This window comes from Pezoporus occidentalis, unplaced genomic scaffold, assembly GCF_034315485.1.
Source record: "Pezoporus occidentalis ecotype Australia unplaced genomic scaffold, CSIRO_AGI_Poc_V1 ctg114, whole genome shotgun sequence".
Taxonomy (NCBI): Eukaryota; Metazoa; Chordata; class Aves; order Psittaciformes; family Psittacidae; genus Pezoporus; species Pezoporus occidentalis.
This window is the reverse complement of record NW_026912929.1, coordinates 1,306,927-1,325,789: the sequence shown is the minus strand read 5'-3', so window position 1 is coordinate 1,325,789 and position 18,863 is coordinate 1,306,927. Positions and strand designations below refer to the sequence as shown.

Here is an 18,863-nt window from a genome sequence, read left to right as displayed (position 1 = left end):
TCTTCCCTTGTTATTTCCCTTATCATTATTATTATTGGTGGTAGCAGCAGTGATTTGCGTTATACCTTAGTTACTGGGCTGCCCTTATCTCAGTCCATGGGAGTTACATTCTTTCCATTCTCCTCCCCATCCCTCAGGGAGCCGGAGGAGGAAGAAGGGAGGGGAGTGAGCGAGCGGCTGCGTGGCTTCTGAGGGACAGGCTGAGCTTAAACCTGGACAGTGCCGCAGGGCCTGACAATACCTGCAGGAGATCTGGGGTTCTCTTCTGCTGCTGCCGGCGGCGAGGGCTGCGCTGCAGCACTGGGCGCACGGGGCGGTCTCTGGATGTCCCTTTTGCTCTGCGGGGCTTCCTTCATCCTGTTCACTACATCTTCAGAGAGCTGAAACGTATGAGCACGGGAACAAAACCAACCAGGGCCGCTCAGTGCGCGTCTATTTCACCACCATAGCTTGGTTCCCATGCTCCTGCTTTGCCACTTGCCCCATTTCAACACCACGGTCCCTCCAACCCGCGGAAGGATGGGATAGGACAACCCATGGAAAGATGGGATGTTGACTTCCCATTTTATCCCTAGAAACACCCCTGATCCCCACAGTCTCTTATGGCCCTGCACGGTCACACATTGCTGTGCTCACCCGGGCTCTTGGTGTCCTTACCAAGGGCAGAGGTGTCTCCTTCTGGATGCCCTGAGCCAGGCAATGCCTTCAGCATCGAGCACAAGGGGTCATTAAGCCGTGAGGAGGGAAAAAGGGTTGAGAGCGGCTTGAAAGGGAGCTAAAGGGCTGGTGTGTCCCTGCTCATGCACTCAGCCCTTTCCCATCGCTCCCACTCACCCACCGCCTCCGCAGCCCCGCTCTTCCTCCCTCCTCCTTGCTGGTGTCCCCTTCACCGCATCCCCTCAGCGGGGCCGCCCTCAGCCCTGCACCCTGCACCCCACTCCCCGGCTCACCCTGATGCCCTGCAGCACCCGCACTTGCTGCCGCTCGTCCAGCCCGAAGGACACCTTCCTGCTCTGGCTGCTCTCGCTGCCCCCCATCACCGGCAGGGCAGCCCCCCCCCACACACCGCGCTGCCGTTGCGACCGGCGCCTGTCCCCTTGCACACCTGCCAACATACCCGCGCCCCATTGGCGGTCGGTTGCGGAACAGCCAATAGAGCGGCGCGGTGCTGGCGGCGAGCCGCGGGGCAGGCTGGGAGTTGTAGTCCGCCGGCTGCCGTGCGCAGGGCGCGGTGGGACGCGGCCATGGCGGGGCTCCCGCGCGGGTTCCGGAGAGGGCATTGCCCAAGGGACAAGGCTCAACCCGGGACCCCCAACAGGGAGACCCCATGGGGTCTGAGCTGCTCCTCCGCGGCCATCAGGGGCCTGACAGCGCTCCTGCCAGAGCCCGGAACAAGAAACCCACAGTCGTCAATTTCAGCCTCCACGTGACAGCAGAGAGACCCTATAGCAGAGAGACCCTATAGCAGAGAGACCCTATAGCAGAGAGACCCTATAGCAGAGAGACCCTATAGCAGAGAGACCCTATAGCAGAGAGACCCTATAGCAGAGAGACCCTATAGCAGAGAGACCCTATAGCAGAGAGACCCTATAGCAGAGAGACCCTATAGCAGAGAGACCCTATAGCAGAGAGACCCTATAGCAGAGAGACCCTATAGCAGAGAGACCCTATAGCAGAGAGACCCTATAGCAGAGAGACCCTATAGCAGAGAGACCCTATAGCAGAGAGACCCTATAGCAGAGAGACCCTATAGCAGAGAGACCCTATAGCAGAGAGACCCTATAGCAGAGAGAGCCTATAGCAGAGAGACCCTATAGCAGAGAGACCCTATAGCAGAGAGACCCTATAGCAGAGAGACCCTATAGCAGAGAGACCCTATAGCAGAGAGACCCTATAGCAGAGAGACCCTATAGCAGAGAGACCCTATAGCAGAGAGACCCTATAGCAGAGAGACCCTATAGCAGAGAGACCCTATAGCAGAGAGACCCTATAGCAGAGAGACCCTATAGCAGAGAGACCCTATAGCAGAGAGACCCTATAGCAGAGAGACCCTATAGCAACACCGCTGCTGCCAGACATGCCCAGGAAGAGCCACCAGGAGTCAAAGGTTTTACTGACAATTATTTAGACCATTCTCCAGAGCCATCCGCTGCCCTACCCCTCCCATAGCCTTCCAAGAAGGAACAGATCCATCCCTGACCCAAGGACATTGTTATTCCATTATCATCTGCCATATTTGTTCACAGATGGAAAAACCAAACCTCAAAGGTCACTTTTCTCCATAATCCGGAGCATTTGACAAAGAACACATGACCATTTATGCCAAACTTAATTTTTTTATTTTACAAACAAAAATATACATTTATTCTGTATTTTCTCTCTTTTACCCCCCCCTCCTCACACATAACACACTTCTGCTCAAGGACCATGCTGAAGATGGCCAAAAGCATTCTCTATGTACACAAACATACAAGAGGAAGGTCAGCCCATGACCTAGTGCAGAAGCTCCTCAGCAGCAGAACACAGGGCACCCCAGGGGTACCAGAGCCCTGCCTGCAGAGGACAGGATGGATGCGCTGCCCGCTCACCCGGGGGATGCCTCAGCACTGGTGAAGGGTGAACTCATAACCTGCTCCTCGCACCCCCAAGGAGGGCAGGGCTTGTCCCCCGAGGGTGCTGAGTCAGCAGAACCTCCTTGGGATGGAGATGCAGCTGCTCCTTCATCCCTCAAGTGCTTTGAGCCCTTCGCACCTCTCGGCTCTGGTGAAGGCCCCTCGGTTCCAGGGGAGCTGTGCAGGTTCCTAACAGCAGCTCGGGCTCAGTGCTGAGCAGCAGCAGGAGGACAACCCAGGCACCGTGTCACCCATCCATGGCAAAGCAGGCAAGCGGGGCTCAGGCCGAGGCACAGCAAGCAACAACAGGAGGAGCACAGCCACTTCTCTGACTTGGCCAGGTGCTTGTGCAGCCCTTCCATAGTCATTGCATGGAGGGGAAATGTGACAGGCTGCTCCCCCACAAGGGACAATTCAGCTCACACAAGCTGAAGCCTTTTAGCCTCAAAAGGAACTGAAAAAGAACATAATGAAGGGGTGGTTGCTCTCAAGGTGCTAGTGCTAGTTACAGGCATGTAGGGCAAAGTCCACAGGCAGGACGGAGGCTGTGCTGCTCATGAACAAAAGCAGGTAAGCGAAGGGCCTGCATAGTTTTAGCAATCAATATGGACTTTGTGTCCTTGCCCAACCTTTGCTTCCCTACAGCAGGAACACCAAGTAGGAAATGTTTTCCTCTGCCTGCTCACAACCAAAACGAACACCTCCACACTGCAGCCTGCATGGTGATACCCAGAAACTGGTACCTGAGTGCTCTGCAGAACAGCAGTGAGTTGGGCAAGAGATGCACAGAGTCCCCAGACACTTCAAATCCCTCTTTCTACCATCTCTAATGAAGAGTTGCTATTGCTTAGAGCAGATCTCTGCCTACCTGAGGGATTCAGGTAGGAAAGCACCCCACAGCTACAGGAGTACACTTCTTCACCCCTGGAGAGCACAAACCAGCCTGATGCAGCTTCCAGCTGGAACAGTCCCTGGATTAGAACACGGTGTCCTGAAACTGTGTGCCAGACAGCTCAGACAACAGCAGTCCCTTTTCCCGCATGGGAGAGGTGAGAAGTTCCAGATAGTATTTAAATGAATCACACTCCACATGCACAGAAGTATTTTCAACACTATCAAGCCATAAAGCCTATCAGACCAGCAGAAGTCTGGGGATCTGAACCGCAACACAAGAGGAGAAACATCCATCTCCCACTTGCCTCCCAACTTAGAACAGCAGCCAGCTCCATTCTAGCACATCCATGGTGTCTGAGAGCTTCCAGTCACTCAACACTGACAGCTTGGACTCATCATGGGCTCTGCTCTGCCTCAAGCACCTGAACACCTCCAGAGCCTTCATCTGCAGAGTCAGCCTCCTCCTTCACAGCACTCTCCAGGGCCCTGCCAGAGCCACGAAGCAGGGCACAGATGGGAAATGCACCTTCCTCACTGGTTTTAGTCTTGATACTCAGCCTGCTTCAGTGGTGTTACATCTTCCTGTGAGCTCAGCTGCACACTGGTGCAGCCTCCATAGACCCATTCACAGCTCATTCAGCTTAGCTACACAACAGCACTGTCAGTCCTGCCTCTCTACTGCTCAGTCAGTTCACACCATGCTGCAAGTTACCAGCCCCACAGGATGCTCCCAGGGCAAAGAACAGTTCACACCTCTCCACACCTCTCCTTGCCACCCAGAACACTCTTTTTAACCCCTAGCAACTGCAGTTCATGACTTCCATCAGCACTGGCTGAAAGCAGAGGTGAGCCCAGCTGATCAGCTTCCCTCAGACACTATCCCCTCTGTTGCATCATGACCAGACCCAAGCAACCATGCTACCTGGAACGGCCCAGGAAGACCATCTTCAATTCCAACCACCAAACTCTTTCTACATATGTACAATACAACAGTGAAATCAACACCCTCATCCCTAAACACCATTCCCCAGACAAGTGCTTTCAGTCATTGAAAGGAAGAGGTGCCTGTCAGGCCTTGTCTTCTAAGTCACATTCACATCTGGAACATGGAGGGTCAGGAAGGTTCAGTGTTTATGGGTTTATGAACAAAACTGTTCTACATTGTCCTCAAGTAGCAACAGTAAATGTTCTTCCCAACAGAATTTGGGCTGCCAGCTGAGTTCCACAACAGGTTTTGGAAATCCTAAGGAAGAGAGGAAAGCCATGGCCAATAGCCAAGGACAGGTTTCCAATGGACATCCCAATGGCTGTGGTGTGAGGGGGTCAGGAAGGAGAGGGATGAGGCAGCTCTGCTCAGGCGTTGATGGCTTTCCAGCGGTCACTGTCTATGCTGTTGACGCTGCCCACATGGTAGGGCAGAGAGGCCATGTCATCCATGTAGGCTGCTGTGTCAATCTGAGTGCTCGAGTAGAAGCCAGAATCCAGGCCCTCCTTCTTGGCAACAGCATAAGGGTGGGGAAGATGCACGTCCACGTCTTCTGGTTCATCCACCTGACATTTGTAGGAGAAAAGGATCTTCGGTTCAGACCTGCAGTGATAAAGATTTAAAACACTTGCTTAAGCAATGTAGTATCACAGCAGTGTAGTATCACAATGTAGTATCACAGCAATGTAGCATCACAATGTAGTATCACAGCAATTAACTGACACTCAGCAGCACTAAGAAACTGCTTATTCAGACCCTAAAAGCCTCTTCACACTACCTAGCAGTGTATTTCACTGGGCAGAGTAACTGCCATGAAGTGATGCTAAAGGTAACTTTGGATTAAGTCACTTAAGAGAACTAAAACTGGCAGAATCTGATCTCCATGCGGGAAAGGTGCTCTCATCTTTGGGAGTCCTGAAGTACTGACACCGACAGAACCGTAGCCAACACATCTCAACTGCCATCTGTGTGCAGTGGGAAAACCAAAATACAAGACAGGGATATTGTGGATCTGCAGCTTCCATCTCTAACTCCAGACACTTCTCCCTTCTGGTTTCAAAAGGCAGCAGAGGCACATTTGGATACCATAGGAGTACAGCATGTTTTAGTTATTGTAAAGCCTGCTGTGTCTTGCTCCTGCACACTAAAAGCTGAAGCTACACCAAACCACTTGGGGTTTTCCTACCAAGTTGCAGCTCCTCCAGTAGCCACACAGCGGCAGCAGCGAGCCAGGAATCGCACTCCCAAGGGCTTTAACTGGTAATGCTCGGGCTCAGAGCAGAGGATTCCTCAATCAGAGTTACCGAACCCCCAGAGCCTTTCTACAAACCTAACCCAAAACCCACCCCGAAGAACATTCAACCTTCCGGGACTCAATCTCTCACTATACATTTAGTTAACTTCAGTTTGTGCTAAACAGGATGCAGACACTGAAGAAGTATTTGAGAGGAATATAGCATCAGCTCTGGCTTGGATAGAAGCAAACAGCCCTGGCTCACATAGGAAAAACTTCAAGGCCAGAAATTCAAAACTGGTTCCCTAAGTTCCCTTCCCTGTTCCAGTCACTGCCTTTATTCTACAGATGGGGAGAACTCTAGTGCAACACAATGAAATGACAATATATCCCCTCTGAACTCCTGGCCCTGGCTACTCACCCAAAGAAGCCTTTCAGGAATGCCACGTAGATGAGAGGTGCAAAGAAGCTGAAGTAAAGGAACGTGGTAGCATCAACACAGCTGTCAACAGCAAAAGGGAACATGAAGGAATTTAGCACGCACACACAATACAGCTGGGTAACAACAGTCACACAAGGAAAGTCTTGTGCTCAACAACTTCAGGTTGATGCAGAGTAACAGACACTGCCATGGGCATGTGTCATTGCTTCTAGACACTTGGAGGGAACCATGCAAAGACCCAAGGTCTGGCCAAGAGCAGTCTCAGAGCTCCCAATTCTGACTCAGCAGTGGCAAGGATCCCTGCAGAGCCACACTCCAGGTTTGAACAAGGGAGTCCCCATGCTATTCTTAGCAAACAGGCCATTTCCTCCCTTATTACCTGCAAAACACCAGCCAATGGCCAGGCATCAGTGGATTCAAATCATTACTTTCACCACTTCAAGGCCATGCAGCTCCATAGACCTCTCCAGTAAGCTTCCTCACCACTTCGAGGTCTTTTGGCACAAGAGAGCCAACAGCTTTACCCTTTCTTAGGAGCACAGCACAAGTTTATTATCCTGGGAGAGGCAGCATTGAAGGACAGTCGCATACAACACGAGAAGTCAGACTGCAGGGCTGCTCCCCAGTGTACGTACCACAATCCTTCTATGATATCCACACAGAGGAGGGCACTGCCCAGGCCCTGCACCAAGTTCAGCAGTGCCAGGATTCCAGCATAGACATAAAAACTCTTCCTGGCTGTGGGGAAACACAGACACAGATGAAACTCAACCTCAGCACCAGCTGGTGCAAATATGTTCAATGGAGATGGCATACCCAGCAGAAGGGTCTAACTTATCTGAGAACTCCTGAAGAACTAAGAGTGCATCTTCCTGCCCCAGGCTGGCAGGATTGATGGAGGTATAGTGGGCTAAACCATACCCTGCCCTGCATGAATACACACACCAGGTGGGTTTTGAAATCACACAGTCATGGCAACACATGCAAAGATTCTGGAGTCAAGCATCTGGAACCAGTGTGAGCCACATAACTGAGTGTAAGAAAAGCCAAAAACCCTAGAGCTCCACCACAAGTTGTGCCCTTCCAATGCACAGCACTCACAAAGCTGCTCAGGAGCACATCAGGCCCAGGACCTGCTGCTTGTGGCGTGTGCCACATTCCCCTCCCTCAGGGTACCACACACAGATCCCGACATTACTTAAGAGAACAGCCCAATGCAAACATCTGAGTAACAGCTTCTCCCCCAACTCAAGGACTGCAGATACTCTGCAACAACGAGAAACCAGAGCAGCTTCTTAATAAAGCAAATGCCCAGATGAAAACTGCTAAGCGGCTCCAATGAGCTTTTCTTTCCCTGGGGATGACCAACATGTACTCATTAACTTCACACACACAGCTCAAAGGAAGCTGTTATTAAGGAGCTATTTCTTCCCGGCTCTCTGCAAGATAATGTAGCCACATTGCATCTGTATCATTAGCTGAGTAGTAAATCTTGTTTTCTTTATGTAATTGTTTAGCTACTGAAGTAGCAAAGTAATTGCTCTCCAAAGGGCACAACATACTATTTTTCCAGGGATAACTTATCAGTCCTTAGCCATGCATCTGTACCCCAAGACAGTGGTATATATCTGCAGTGCAACCACATACAGGAACCTCTTACTTCCACCTACGCTTATCCTGGCTCTGCCTCCACCTATCCTATGGAACACTCCACAGTCACTTACAGGGCAACGAAATCCGGTCTTTCAGAGGAGTCTTTGGAAGAATCACCACGAAGGAATAGACCTGTTGAGACAAAGAGTAACTGTTCCACTGCTGCTTGGCAGCTGAACTTGGCAATCTTTGCAGGGATGGTGTGCGGTGTCACACATGGCTATAGATGCCTCAGGACAGAGGCACACACCCCTGATACTAAACCCAGTGCAGATATGAAGGCCCCAGACCTCACCCCATCAGCACATAAAGGCTGGTCACTGAGAAACAAGGAGTGAAGAACATTGCTTCGGTTGGAATTCACCTGCCACAGTGTATCCCACTCCCACCACACCTTTCCTGCTTCAGCTTCCCTGCCATGGGGGCAGCATCAATGCTGCACTGAATCTGCAGGGCTAAGGCTACCTTATACACAAATCATCCTCCCTGCCCCATACAGAACATACAAGGAAGCTATCAAAGTGCTTAACTCATGGCCAGTACTTACCAGAAAGAAGAAGCAGGAGCTGGCAAGCCAGAAGTGTCTCCCTCCATGGCCATAGATGTTGAAGTCCTCTGCTGAGAGGTGGGCATCAGGGTACAGGATTTCCAGGGTGCCCTAGGAGAGAAGTGGCACCAACATGATCCTGCTGCAGGCAGCACCCTCACTACAGTGGGTGTCTGGACATGGGAGAAGCTCAGACAAGAGCTGTCCCTCCCCCCAAGACCCAGCTATTGCCCTGCTTAGAGCAAGTCAAGCTCACACTAGAAGAGAGGAAGAAACTGAAGACAAGAAGTGAGGGGAGGAAAAAAGTGGCAGGAACCTGCATCTGTACAATACCAACATCAATGACATTCCAGAACAGAGACCAGATGAAGGGATAAGGATGCAAGCAGCTGGCTGACATACACAGAGCTCCATTTCCATCTTTAAAGTAGACCCTTTCTGCTGAAGCATCCAGAATCTAAAAGCCCACACATAAAAGTCTCATTCACTTCAATTGCTTAAAGAATGGTATGAACAGAAGCTACCACACAGAGTGGAGAGGGAAAAGTGCTTGTAAACACCCAGATATAGCTCCAGCACTTGATATTTCTGAGGCTCCTCAGCTTTCATCAGCTCACTGCCTCCGTAAGCAGGAGCCTGGTCACAAAACAAAGATCTGTGTGTTATCCTGGTGCTGCCCCAAGCACAGAGACACAGGGCTGACCACTTCAACACCAAGGAGGAGAATAACCCCAGACACACACGGCATTGTTCAGAGATGGAGAAGCAGCTGAGGAACAGAGCTCACAAGCCAGCTGCCAGTCTGAAGGGCAGCAAGAGCTCTCAGCTCTTAAATGTCAGAGACAAGAGGCTCATTGCACTGCCCTTGCCTAAGCAAGCACCTCAGGTCTCTCCATCTCCCTATCCTAGCACTTGAGGCTGGAGTCAGAACTTGTGGCTCGGGTGTGAAAGCGTCTCACTCCCCTTTCAAGAGTCACTAAATCCATCTAAACCTCATCTCAGTTCTTCACCGGGCTGAGCCATTCATGCCATAAAGGGGATGGAGTCTGGTGTTTGCTCTCTGGGATCCTCACACGCTGCCAAAGCATCCAGTCTTCCCACAAAACCTCATCTTAAGATCAAAGCTGCCACTTTCCAGATAGGAGTCCTGCAGGCAATTGCCTAACCCCAAGCAAAGCCTAACTCTTCTGCTCCCATGTACCCACCTGGGTGACAGAATAAGCCAGGGACAGCACTGTAGTGATTGCCAGAACTCGTTTCACACTGGACTTGCTCTCCAGGTGACCTGGAATTAAGCAATACACAAGTGACTCAGGATATGATCCCAGCCCTGGTCAAAATCAGTCCTCTCCAAAAGCAGTAGGGGGAAACACCTGTATTTCCAGAGGCCTTCAAGGGCAGGTTAACTTAACCACTCGGACGACCAAAGGAACCACCTTAAACAAAATGGGGCTCAAGCAAGGATCAGACTGCTGATCTTTGCACAAGTCTTCTTCCCCTAAGCTGTCTCCATCACATGCATACAGGACAAGCAAATCACAAGCCATAGATCTGCAAATGCAACCAGGCTTTCAACCATTTATAACAAACTCATCAATGTGTCCTATGTCTTTACCCTAGACCCCCTTCCCTTTATAGGATCAGCATCCCCAAACTCACAGATGCAGACAGAAAGGGAACAGGAAACATTCAAAACACTCAAAACTCTCCCGACACTTACCAAAGGCAAGACCTAGAATCACCACACTCAGTTCAATCGCCAGAAGGAAGAACCTTGTGATCTCCCACAGGATCTGAGGGGTAACAGAAACCAGACAAGCATGATTAGATGGAGCCAGGGTTGGAAGTGAATGCAGCAAAACTACACTCCGTGCTCCAGGAGATGGCAGGCTCTGAATAGAGCCAACAGCATGCCTGCCGAGAGAGGAAGTGGCCACAGTTTGCCACACTTGAGGATCTGTCACTTGTCATGCATGTGTTCCTGCTGCTCTACTCCCAAGGAGCACAAACCCATGAGCACCTCAGATGTATAACACTGAACGTGTCTGGTTCTTACAGTAGCAGATTCTGCAGTAATGCCTGAACAAACACTCCTCCAAAGCTTCTGGTCCCTCCATTGAAGCACATTCAACTCTAAAGCCCTCCCACTTCCAGCTTGTCCTTTCCATTCCCAGGTTTTATTTGGTAAGTAAGAAACCAGCAGGTGAGGCAGCTTTCCAGGTAGTCATGCAATAAATCACAGCCAAGCCTAGAACAAGAACCCAGATTCCGGCTTATTAATGCTTTGCCCATAAACACTGAAAGGCACCTCTTGAAGACACACAATAGCTTAAGAGGTATTTAAGGAGACACTTCTAATGTCAGTAAATGCACAGTGTGTGTATATGTATGAGAGAGAAAACCAACCAAACATAATAGACAGGACAGAACATGTGCTTACAGGAAAAGCTGAGTCTGTGTCTTAGTGCATGACTCCCAGCGCAGTGCACTCAGCAGCAGCACCAGAGCTGAAGGAAAGCACCTTCCCACCTCTCCTCCATCATTCAAGTCCTGCATCTCCATCCCCCCAACAGAGGTGAAGGAAAATGCTGTCAACATCCAGCTGCTCACACCAAGCAGTGCGTTACAGTGCTCTGTCAGGTAACAGGAAAGGGAAAAGCAGAACCACCACTGATCCCTGAGAATAAAGCCAGGAGACCTGGACTCTGCAGCTCTTCTTCCCCTAACAGCTCAAGAACTACAGAGCTCTCTGGTTTAGGTGATGTTCTGCTGTAAGTGAGTACAGAGGAACAGCATGTACAAGGCTATTTCCTGTTTGCTGAAGGTTCACCCTGTGCTCAGTGCTACAAGGACATTCAGATACTGGTTTCAAAAGGGAATTTGGGTTTATTTGCTTTCAATACAAAAGAATTCAATCTTTTCCATAGAGCCACTCAAACACTGGAGTAACAAAGGGCAGGTCTTGCCTGTCTGAATGTTCAGCTTGTGCAAAGCAGAGTCATTTCAGCCCTGCAACAGGAAAGTTTTGCTGCCATTAGTTGTGTACCTATTTTAGGAAGCCCATTGTTTTACAGCCCTGGATGTTGTGATCATTTAGATACAGCTATCACAACAGGATTCCATTGTACACATAGCTGAGTACTGCAAAAACACACATCCCTCTTGCATGCACATAAAGGGAAGCTGTAACAGATAGCTGTGCTCAGAGCTGCAATAAGCACAGCCTCTAAAATCAGTGTTGCACCTACCTTATCAGCAACTGTGGCAGCATCAGAGGCACTCACAGTCATGGAGACAACAGCACGGGCAATGCCAACTAAAGCCACCACAAATACCTACACAGAGAGATACCAAAAGTGAGTTCCCACCGAAAGGCACGTATGCAGTAGTGACCAGAAATCCCTTTGGAATCGTTTCCAGGCCAGCTTTCCAGTGTCCTAAGGCTTTCCTGTAGCAGATTAATTTGTCAAAGATGCCACAGGCCTGTTAGATGGAGGAACACCGTCTTGGAATTTAGGAAATAACAAATCTCCTCAATGTCAGATTAAACAGCTCTGAGGTCTCATCCACTCCTTACAACAGCATCTTTATAGGCAAACAGCCTTCCCACCCTTCAGTCCATGGACAGGGGAGAAGAAGAACCAGACAAAACCCACATCCCTCCAAGTTAGAAGATCAAGTGCTTGGTGTGACTGAATAAACCAGTCTCATCAGATAACAGAAGCCACTTGACACCAAGTCCCACACTTCAGATCTGTGGTAAAGCTCAAACCTGTGGTTCCCTCACTCACCTCTGACTGTGCTCAGGAATGCAGAGTTAAACATCACCTGCAGCCACCAGCTTCAATGCATCTCACCCTGCTGCTCAGTGCAGAGATACCCAACTCGGCTCAGGCACCATTTAAGCATGACAGCATGGGGCTCAGCCAGGCTAATTTACCAACCCCTGTGCTGGCACAGCCACAGGATGCAATTAAGAGCTCAGCTGGATGTACCTCCCCTCTGCTGTGCAGAAAGCAGAGTTTCCAGATCAGACTCCAAGTCATAAGCTAATTCTAATGATGAGGGTATGAGGCAGCTGAACCTATTAAAGAATGAAGAGTCCAAGCTGATTCTACGGTGGCTGGAGAATGGAAATGATCAACAAGTCACCTACAGTAAATATTTTTTCCTCAGAGGAAGAAGGATGCAAATAGCATGAAAGGAGAATACACCACCACTCTCCTGGGGTGGAAAACTCTGGGGCAAAACACAGACAAAAAAGAAGGGTCCCTGAGTATAATGGTGCTGTACAACAGCAACAGCTCATGGGAGGGGAAAATCCACCCTTTTGGCTTCCTCTCTTAAGTAGGTACTCTTCCCAATCTATTAACCCGGCTTTAATCACTGACTCCACAAGAAAGCATTCCTTTAAGACAGGACAAACAGCCATCTGAAAGGAAATCCCCACAGAACACACTTCCACCTCGTTTCCCAGTAACATACTCCAGAAGGTTAAACTGAACAGAGGTGTTTTCCTCTCAGGCTGTGTGCTGGTGTTGGCTGGGACACAGGAGCTGGTACGGGGCTGCGGTTTGGATTTGTGCTGAAAACGGTGTTGATCACACAGCGATGTTCTTGTTATTGCTGAGCCTTACACAGGGCCAAGAGCTTTTCTGCTCCTCACCCCACAAGTGAGGCTGGGGCTATACAAGCATTTAAGGGAGACACAGCCAGGAGAGCTGACCCCAACTGACACAAGGGATATTCCAGACCACATGGCATCATACTCGGCATGTAAAGCTGGAAGAAGGAAAGAAGGAATGTTTGGAGTGATGGTGTTGGTCTTCCCAAGTCACCATTACACATATTGGAGCCCTGCTCTCCTGGGGATGGCTGAAGTGCTGAAGGAATTCCATGTTTTGCTTTACCGATTAAACTGTCTTTATCTCAACCCACAATTTTTCTCCCTTTTACCCTATCCCACCATGAAGGGTAAAAGTGTGAGGTGCTGGGGCCGAGCTGTAAACTGGGGTTAAACCAGGATGGGCTGTTCCTTTACTTCCTGCTTCTTGCTCTGTTTTGAAACAGCGGCAGCATCAAGTCAGTTCACTTGCTGCTTCCCTTTCATTTATTGCTATAATATTGAATAGGGACGCTTCTTAAAACACTGAAGAGCACAAATGCATTATGCTACACACTGAGACAACCCAGGATCTCAAAAAGCACCTATGACAGAGCTTCTGAGTGGTGTTCTTAACAGCTTCACACTTGGTGTTTTCCAGTTTCACTTTTACTGCCTTAGTGCGAAACTGGTTTTGTGTCACTTGCTATGTAGTGCAAGGAGCAAGTGTAAGATACTAGATTCAAAGACAAGAAAGCAACAAAAGAATAAAGAGGGAAAACAAAAATCACCACAGGAGAACAAAATCCACTCAAATCCTGCAGGTATGGGCCCAGAATCTGTGTCTGTTTGTGCAGCACACCTTCACCTTCAGCTAAAACAGGCTTTGTCTCTGCAGGAGCTGGCCTGGGCTCTCTCTCCACCAGTTCAGTGACACTACCCCCTCACTCCTCAGTTCTAAAGCACAGAGAGGTACTCACTAGGATGTAGAATGTAGTGAAGATGGGGCTGGAAGTGACCCGGATTTTGGCCCTGGCAGAGGGCAGCTTCCAGAGAAGGAACACAAAGAAAAGCACATTGGGCACCAGGAGCAGAAGATCCCAGTAGCGGACTCTGCAAAAGGTAAATAAAACAGGGGTTTTTCCTGCTCTGCAGCAGGCAGGAGGGAAGGCACCAGCCCCAGCCCCTGCCCAACAAACCCTGAGAACAAAAGCTCTTTCCTCTGGCCCCATTTCCTCCATCTCACCTGGACTTCCCGATGTCCTCATAGAGCAACAACAGGCACTTGTGCGGCACAGTGATGTTGGTGTCGTTGGTTGCCTGTGTTGTCGTTGGGTACAAGCTTGTCACATTATCCAGGGCTGTCACCAAGGCAGTCGAATGGGTGATGTTGTCAGACACGGAGAATCTCAGAGGCATCACGGACTGGAACATCCTGCCTTCCTCCTGGTCCAGGTCAAATAGAGCGCAAGGCAACCACAGCAGAGGCAAAAAGGAACATTACATCAGTTGAGTCAGAGGTAGAAAACTCATCCCTGCCATTAGGGCCCTGCACAACTGCTTCCTGCTGGTTACAGCAGGTTATCATCATCACAGACACTCTTGCACAATGAAATGCCACCTGCCCTGACTCTGCACACAGCAGTAGGGTGGACTGCACAAACATGCTAACCTGTATCACAGTAACAAACACCTTCAAACTAGCACCATACCATGATGGAGTAAACTGTGTGACTTTGAGCTTTGGCATATTCATAGGAAAAAGAAATCAAGACTCAGCAGCAATACATGGCATCATCAGATGAGAAAGCAACCCTGCAGCACCACAGCATTCGTTATCATTCTAGCTCCCAAGATCAGGAAGTTACAGTCTATTATTTGATTTCAGCTATTGCTAAGAAAAACATGAAGGCTGCTACCCAAAACCTCTTGCTTGTAGGTCCCTTCCAACCCAAACCAGGCTGTGATTCTCCAGCTTCTTTCCATCCACCAGTCTCAACTGCACTGCCCTTCTCAGCACAGAGCAGCAGCTGCACTAGTGGTTCATGAACCCAGAAGCAGACACAAGCCTATCTAATGGGCCAAACCCATAGGCAGTAGGGAGCTCTGGTCAGAATCAGGAGAGTTCCTGTGCCTGCCCTACTTTAAACCTCTCCTGCCCCTCAGGAAGATGGCAGGACAGAAGTTCCCATGATGAAACCTCTCTGTATTGCCTTCCCTGAGAGAACAGTCATGTCTTTTCCACCACCTCTCCATCCCCCAGGCCCTGAACTGCTGCAATATTAACTGTCCCTCCAGAAGTCAAAGGGAAGCTCTGCTCTGCCATCCATTAAACTCCATGTGCTCCATGTCCGTGCCAGCAGCAGTTTATCCTCTGCTGTTCTACAGTAGCCTTAGAAGTGGACTATGGCACAGAGTACATTCGATCAGGATTCAGTGTACGCTCAGGGTCTGACCTGATTCTCCTTGCCAAGCTCCTGATCTCCTATCACCTTGTGCAAATCCCCTCCTCACCCTAAAGCAGCAACCTCACCATTAAGGCAGTTGGCTGGCTACAAGCTCAACACCAGCACAAGGTCCTGCCACCCCTCCTGGCATTCCCTAAAGAGGTGCTCACAGACACACAAATAAACTCTATTAGCTGGCATGCTAAAGGGGCAAATTGCCAGGGAAAGCACTCCATGTGCCACAGCTAATCCAGGATCCCTCAGAACAGCTCTCCCTGTTTGACTTCAGCCCTGGCAGGACCTGGCAGCCCCAGGGCCAGCACTCACAAGGTGTTTCCCTGCGAGGTCCTGGCTGAGTCACAGATTGGAAAGGCTCAGCACAGCCCTGTGTCAGCTTTCAGAGCTGCGGAGCACCTTGCCCACAGGCTGTCAGCCACAGGATCCTCTTCCTCTGCAGAGGCTGAGATTCTTTGTGGGTCCTCTGAGGGCCAAGGGATCATCCCACCTCAACCAACAAATGCTGCCTTGGCTCATCCATGCTGGCAGGCACTCACTGAGGAGGGATTCTTCTTTTGTGACTGCCATATGCTGTGCGGCACAAGCGATGTCACATTAAACACACAGACCTGGAAAGATCAACTTTGTGCCAAAAAAAAACAGCGGAAGTTCCAACAGGCAACCTTGACATTCCATACTTATCTCCAGAAGTGTCCTCCCTTCCTTCCAGCTTTTCCCTTTGAATTGACACTACTGAGAGTGATTTTCAGTTAGTAACTTCAAAAGACCTCACAGAGCATGGGCAGAATAACACTAGCAACTGCAAACCCTCACACCTCCTAACAACTCTTCCTGCACAAGAATTCCATCTGCCTGTCAGACTGAAAAGAGCTTGAGGATAAAGCTGTGAGAATTACATGGGGATAACAATTTCCTTATAAAAGGAACAAACAGGCTCCACTCTTTTTGCCCTAGAAGCCACCACTATTGCGTTGCAGCAGGGAGCTGCTGATAAGGAGAGGAGCTGGCCCCATGGAACAGAGCTCCACTCACAAGGCTCCAAAGGGCAAAGCAGAATTAGGCTTACCTCAGCCAGGCTGCTCGCTACAGCCAGGTGTTGGGGTCCTGCTCTTCCTCCCAAGCTGGAGCAAACAGAACACCCAGGAGGATAGGACAGGGCAGCAAAGCCATCAGCCAGACAGCGCAATGCCCCCGCTTCCCAACAGCTAAACCCTACAGCAAGGATGTGAGGAACTGTTCAATTCCTGAGGAAATTACCAGCAAAATCCCTCAGCAACAAGAGCAGGAACTGATGGGAAGGATCCAGGAAGGCTTCGTCACCCACAGCAGCGCCTCACTGTCCACAGCCCTGCCTGGTCCAAAATTAACCCAGTCAGCTGAGCATAGCCCAGGCATCACTCATCCCACTGTGCACTGCAGCCAGCCCAGCCTGCAGGGGTCAAACCAGCCCGGCCACATGAGGAAACCACTGCCACAGTCCTGGTCTCTCTTTCCCAAAGAGGGCAGCTCAATTGACCATAACCAGAATCCCAGCCTGATTTGTGTTGGAAGGGATCTTAAAGCTCATCCAGTTCCAACCCCTGCCATGGGCAGGGACACCTTTCACTGGAGCAGCTTGCTCCAAGCCCCTGTGTCCAGCCTGGCCTTGAACGCTGCCAGGGATGGGGCAGCCACAGCTGCTCTGGGCACCCTGTGCCAGCGCCTCGGCACCCTCACAGGGAAGAGCTTCTGCCTAAGAGCTCATCTCAGCCTCCCCTCTGGCAGGTTAAAGCCATTCCTCTTGTGCTGTCCCTACAGAGCCTTGTCCAAAGTCCCTCTCCAGGTTTCCTGTAGCCTCTTTAGGCACTGCAGCTGATCCTTGGTTGCTACATCCCAGCTGCACCTGCAGGACCATGATCACCTCATACCATGGGGACGCTGTTTCTTGATTCACCCCACTATAACTGTAGCAGAGCTCAGTGAAGCTCGGGGCTCACATCAATTTGTGCTCTCAAAGCCTGACCACATGAAGGGGAGTTAAACACTGCCAGGCTTCCATTCAAAAACGCAAGTTTTATTCCCTTCTGAAGACAGCATCAGAAACCCCTGCAAGCACACATCATAGCAAGGGTATGGCTGTTCCTTAAACCCACACCAGCCCAGCCCCTTGCTTTAATACAACTGTTGCTTCAGCGAGTTAAAATCCAACACAAGACACGACAACTGCAAACCACTTTAAGCTGTTCCTTTTTAACCCTGTTGGTCACAACAGTTGTGCTTCGCATTCCACCCTCAGCACTCACAAGACACGGGAGTTCCAGACCTCCCCTTCTCCAAGCTTCATCCTCAGAGCCTATTTTGAACTCCAAGTAACTGCAACGCTAAACCCAACCAAAACTAAGCCCCAGAAGTACGGGCCATAACCAAAAACCATCGGTATTACCCAGACCGTCGGACCAGAACCCAGAACCATCCCAGTTCGCAGATCTCTGTCAGAAATGAGCATACTGATGGTTGTTGCTGGTTTGGTTTTGGTTTTGGTTCCTGGAGAAGGCGGCAGCTAAAGCACAGCGCCGGCCTACGGTCACTTCACCCCCGCTGGCAAGGCCGCACTGCCGGGTTCGGGTCTAAAGGCCGCCAATGGACCGGAAAGCAGGGGAAATCCTCCGGTTACCTCCTGCCCAGCAGACAGCGCTGCCTGCGGGCGCTGCTGCCACAGGAGGGCTCCCGGCTGCCACGAAACACCGCTCGGGGCCGGCTGAAGCTCCTGCATGGGGCAGAACCCAGCGGGCTCCGCGGGCTGGCACCGAACCCGCTTCACCTCACAGGGCCAGAGCCGCCACCAGGCCGCGCCACCGGGACAGCCCCCCCCAGGCCCGCGGTACCCCCGGGCTGCGGTGCCCCGGCGCCCCCCAACAGCCCTCCCCGTGCCCTCACCCCGCCGCCGGCCCCGCTCGCACCCACCACGGGCCCCCGCCGGAGGCAGAGCTCAGTCTTGGGGCCGCAGCGCCGCCATACCAGGACCCGGCCCCGCCGCTCCCCACAGCCAGGGAGCGTCGCTAAAGAGCGGCTGAAGCCGAGCGCCGCACGGGCAGAGCGCAGCGGCTGCCCCCCTTTCGTCCGGGTGCAGCTGCGCCTATTGAGAGAGGATCCCTGAAGGAGGCCACGATTGGCCCAATCCGGGACCTCAGCGGAGGACGCGCTGTTAAAGAGGCCCAAAGAAATAGCGCCGTGAGCCAATGGGAAGCCGCGGGAGGCGGGACCTGGGGAGCCTTAAAGGTGCCGGTGCCCGAGTGCCCGCCTGGGGGCCGGGGGCAGCTCCCACTGAACACCCGGCTCCCTTCCCAGCGCTGCAGCGGGGCTGTGAGCCCCAGTGCAGCTGCTCCAAGCGGGGGTCCCGCGGCTCCGGAGCTTGATTGCACCTGCTGGGGCAGGCATGAGGACATGGC

General features: G+C 51.2%; 2 protein-coding genes across 4 annotated transcripts in view; both read right to left on the bottom strand.

The window, feature by feature from the left end:
* The window catches only part of CHCHD6 (coiled-coil-helix-coiled-coil-helix domain containing 6), a 106,172-nt gene extending 105,086 nt beyond the window's left edge, over window positions 1-1,086 (bottom strand). For 2 of the 3 annotated variants that reach the window (XM_062636728.1, XM_062636737.1), the window contains exons 1-2: window positions 951-1,080; window positions 242-380 (exon numbers count right to left, since the gene is read on the bottom strand). In XM_062636728.1, coding sequence (XP_062492712.1) covers window positions 242-380; window positions 951-1,037 — 226 coding nt within the window. In that variant the 5' untranslated portion in view covers window positions 1,038-1,080. Of the gene's footprint in view, window positions 1-241; window positions 381-950 lie in introns of all 3 variants that reach the window. The other variant, XM_062636741.1, reaches the window with a different exon arrangement.
* A 1,230-nt stretch (window positions 1,087-2,316) lies between these two features.
* TPRA1 (transmembrane protein adipocyte associated 1) lies at window positions 2,317-16,620 on the bottom strand. Its single transcript, XM_062636795.1, is given in 12 exon segments — window positions 2,317-5,094; window positions 6,147-6,227; window positions 6,803-6,905; window positions 7,892-7,952; window positions 8,368-8,478; window positions 9,573-9,652; window positions 10,088-10,160; window positions 11,616-11,702; window positions 13,951-14,083; window positions 14,217-14,416; window positions 16,502-16,575; window positions 16,578-16,620. Coding segments are annotated over 12 exon segments (1,266 nt in total). The 5' UTR covers window positions 16,606-16,620; the 3' UTR covers window positions 2,317-4,859.
* Between the last annotated feature and the right edge of the window lie 2,243 nt (window positions 16,621-18,863).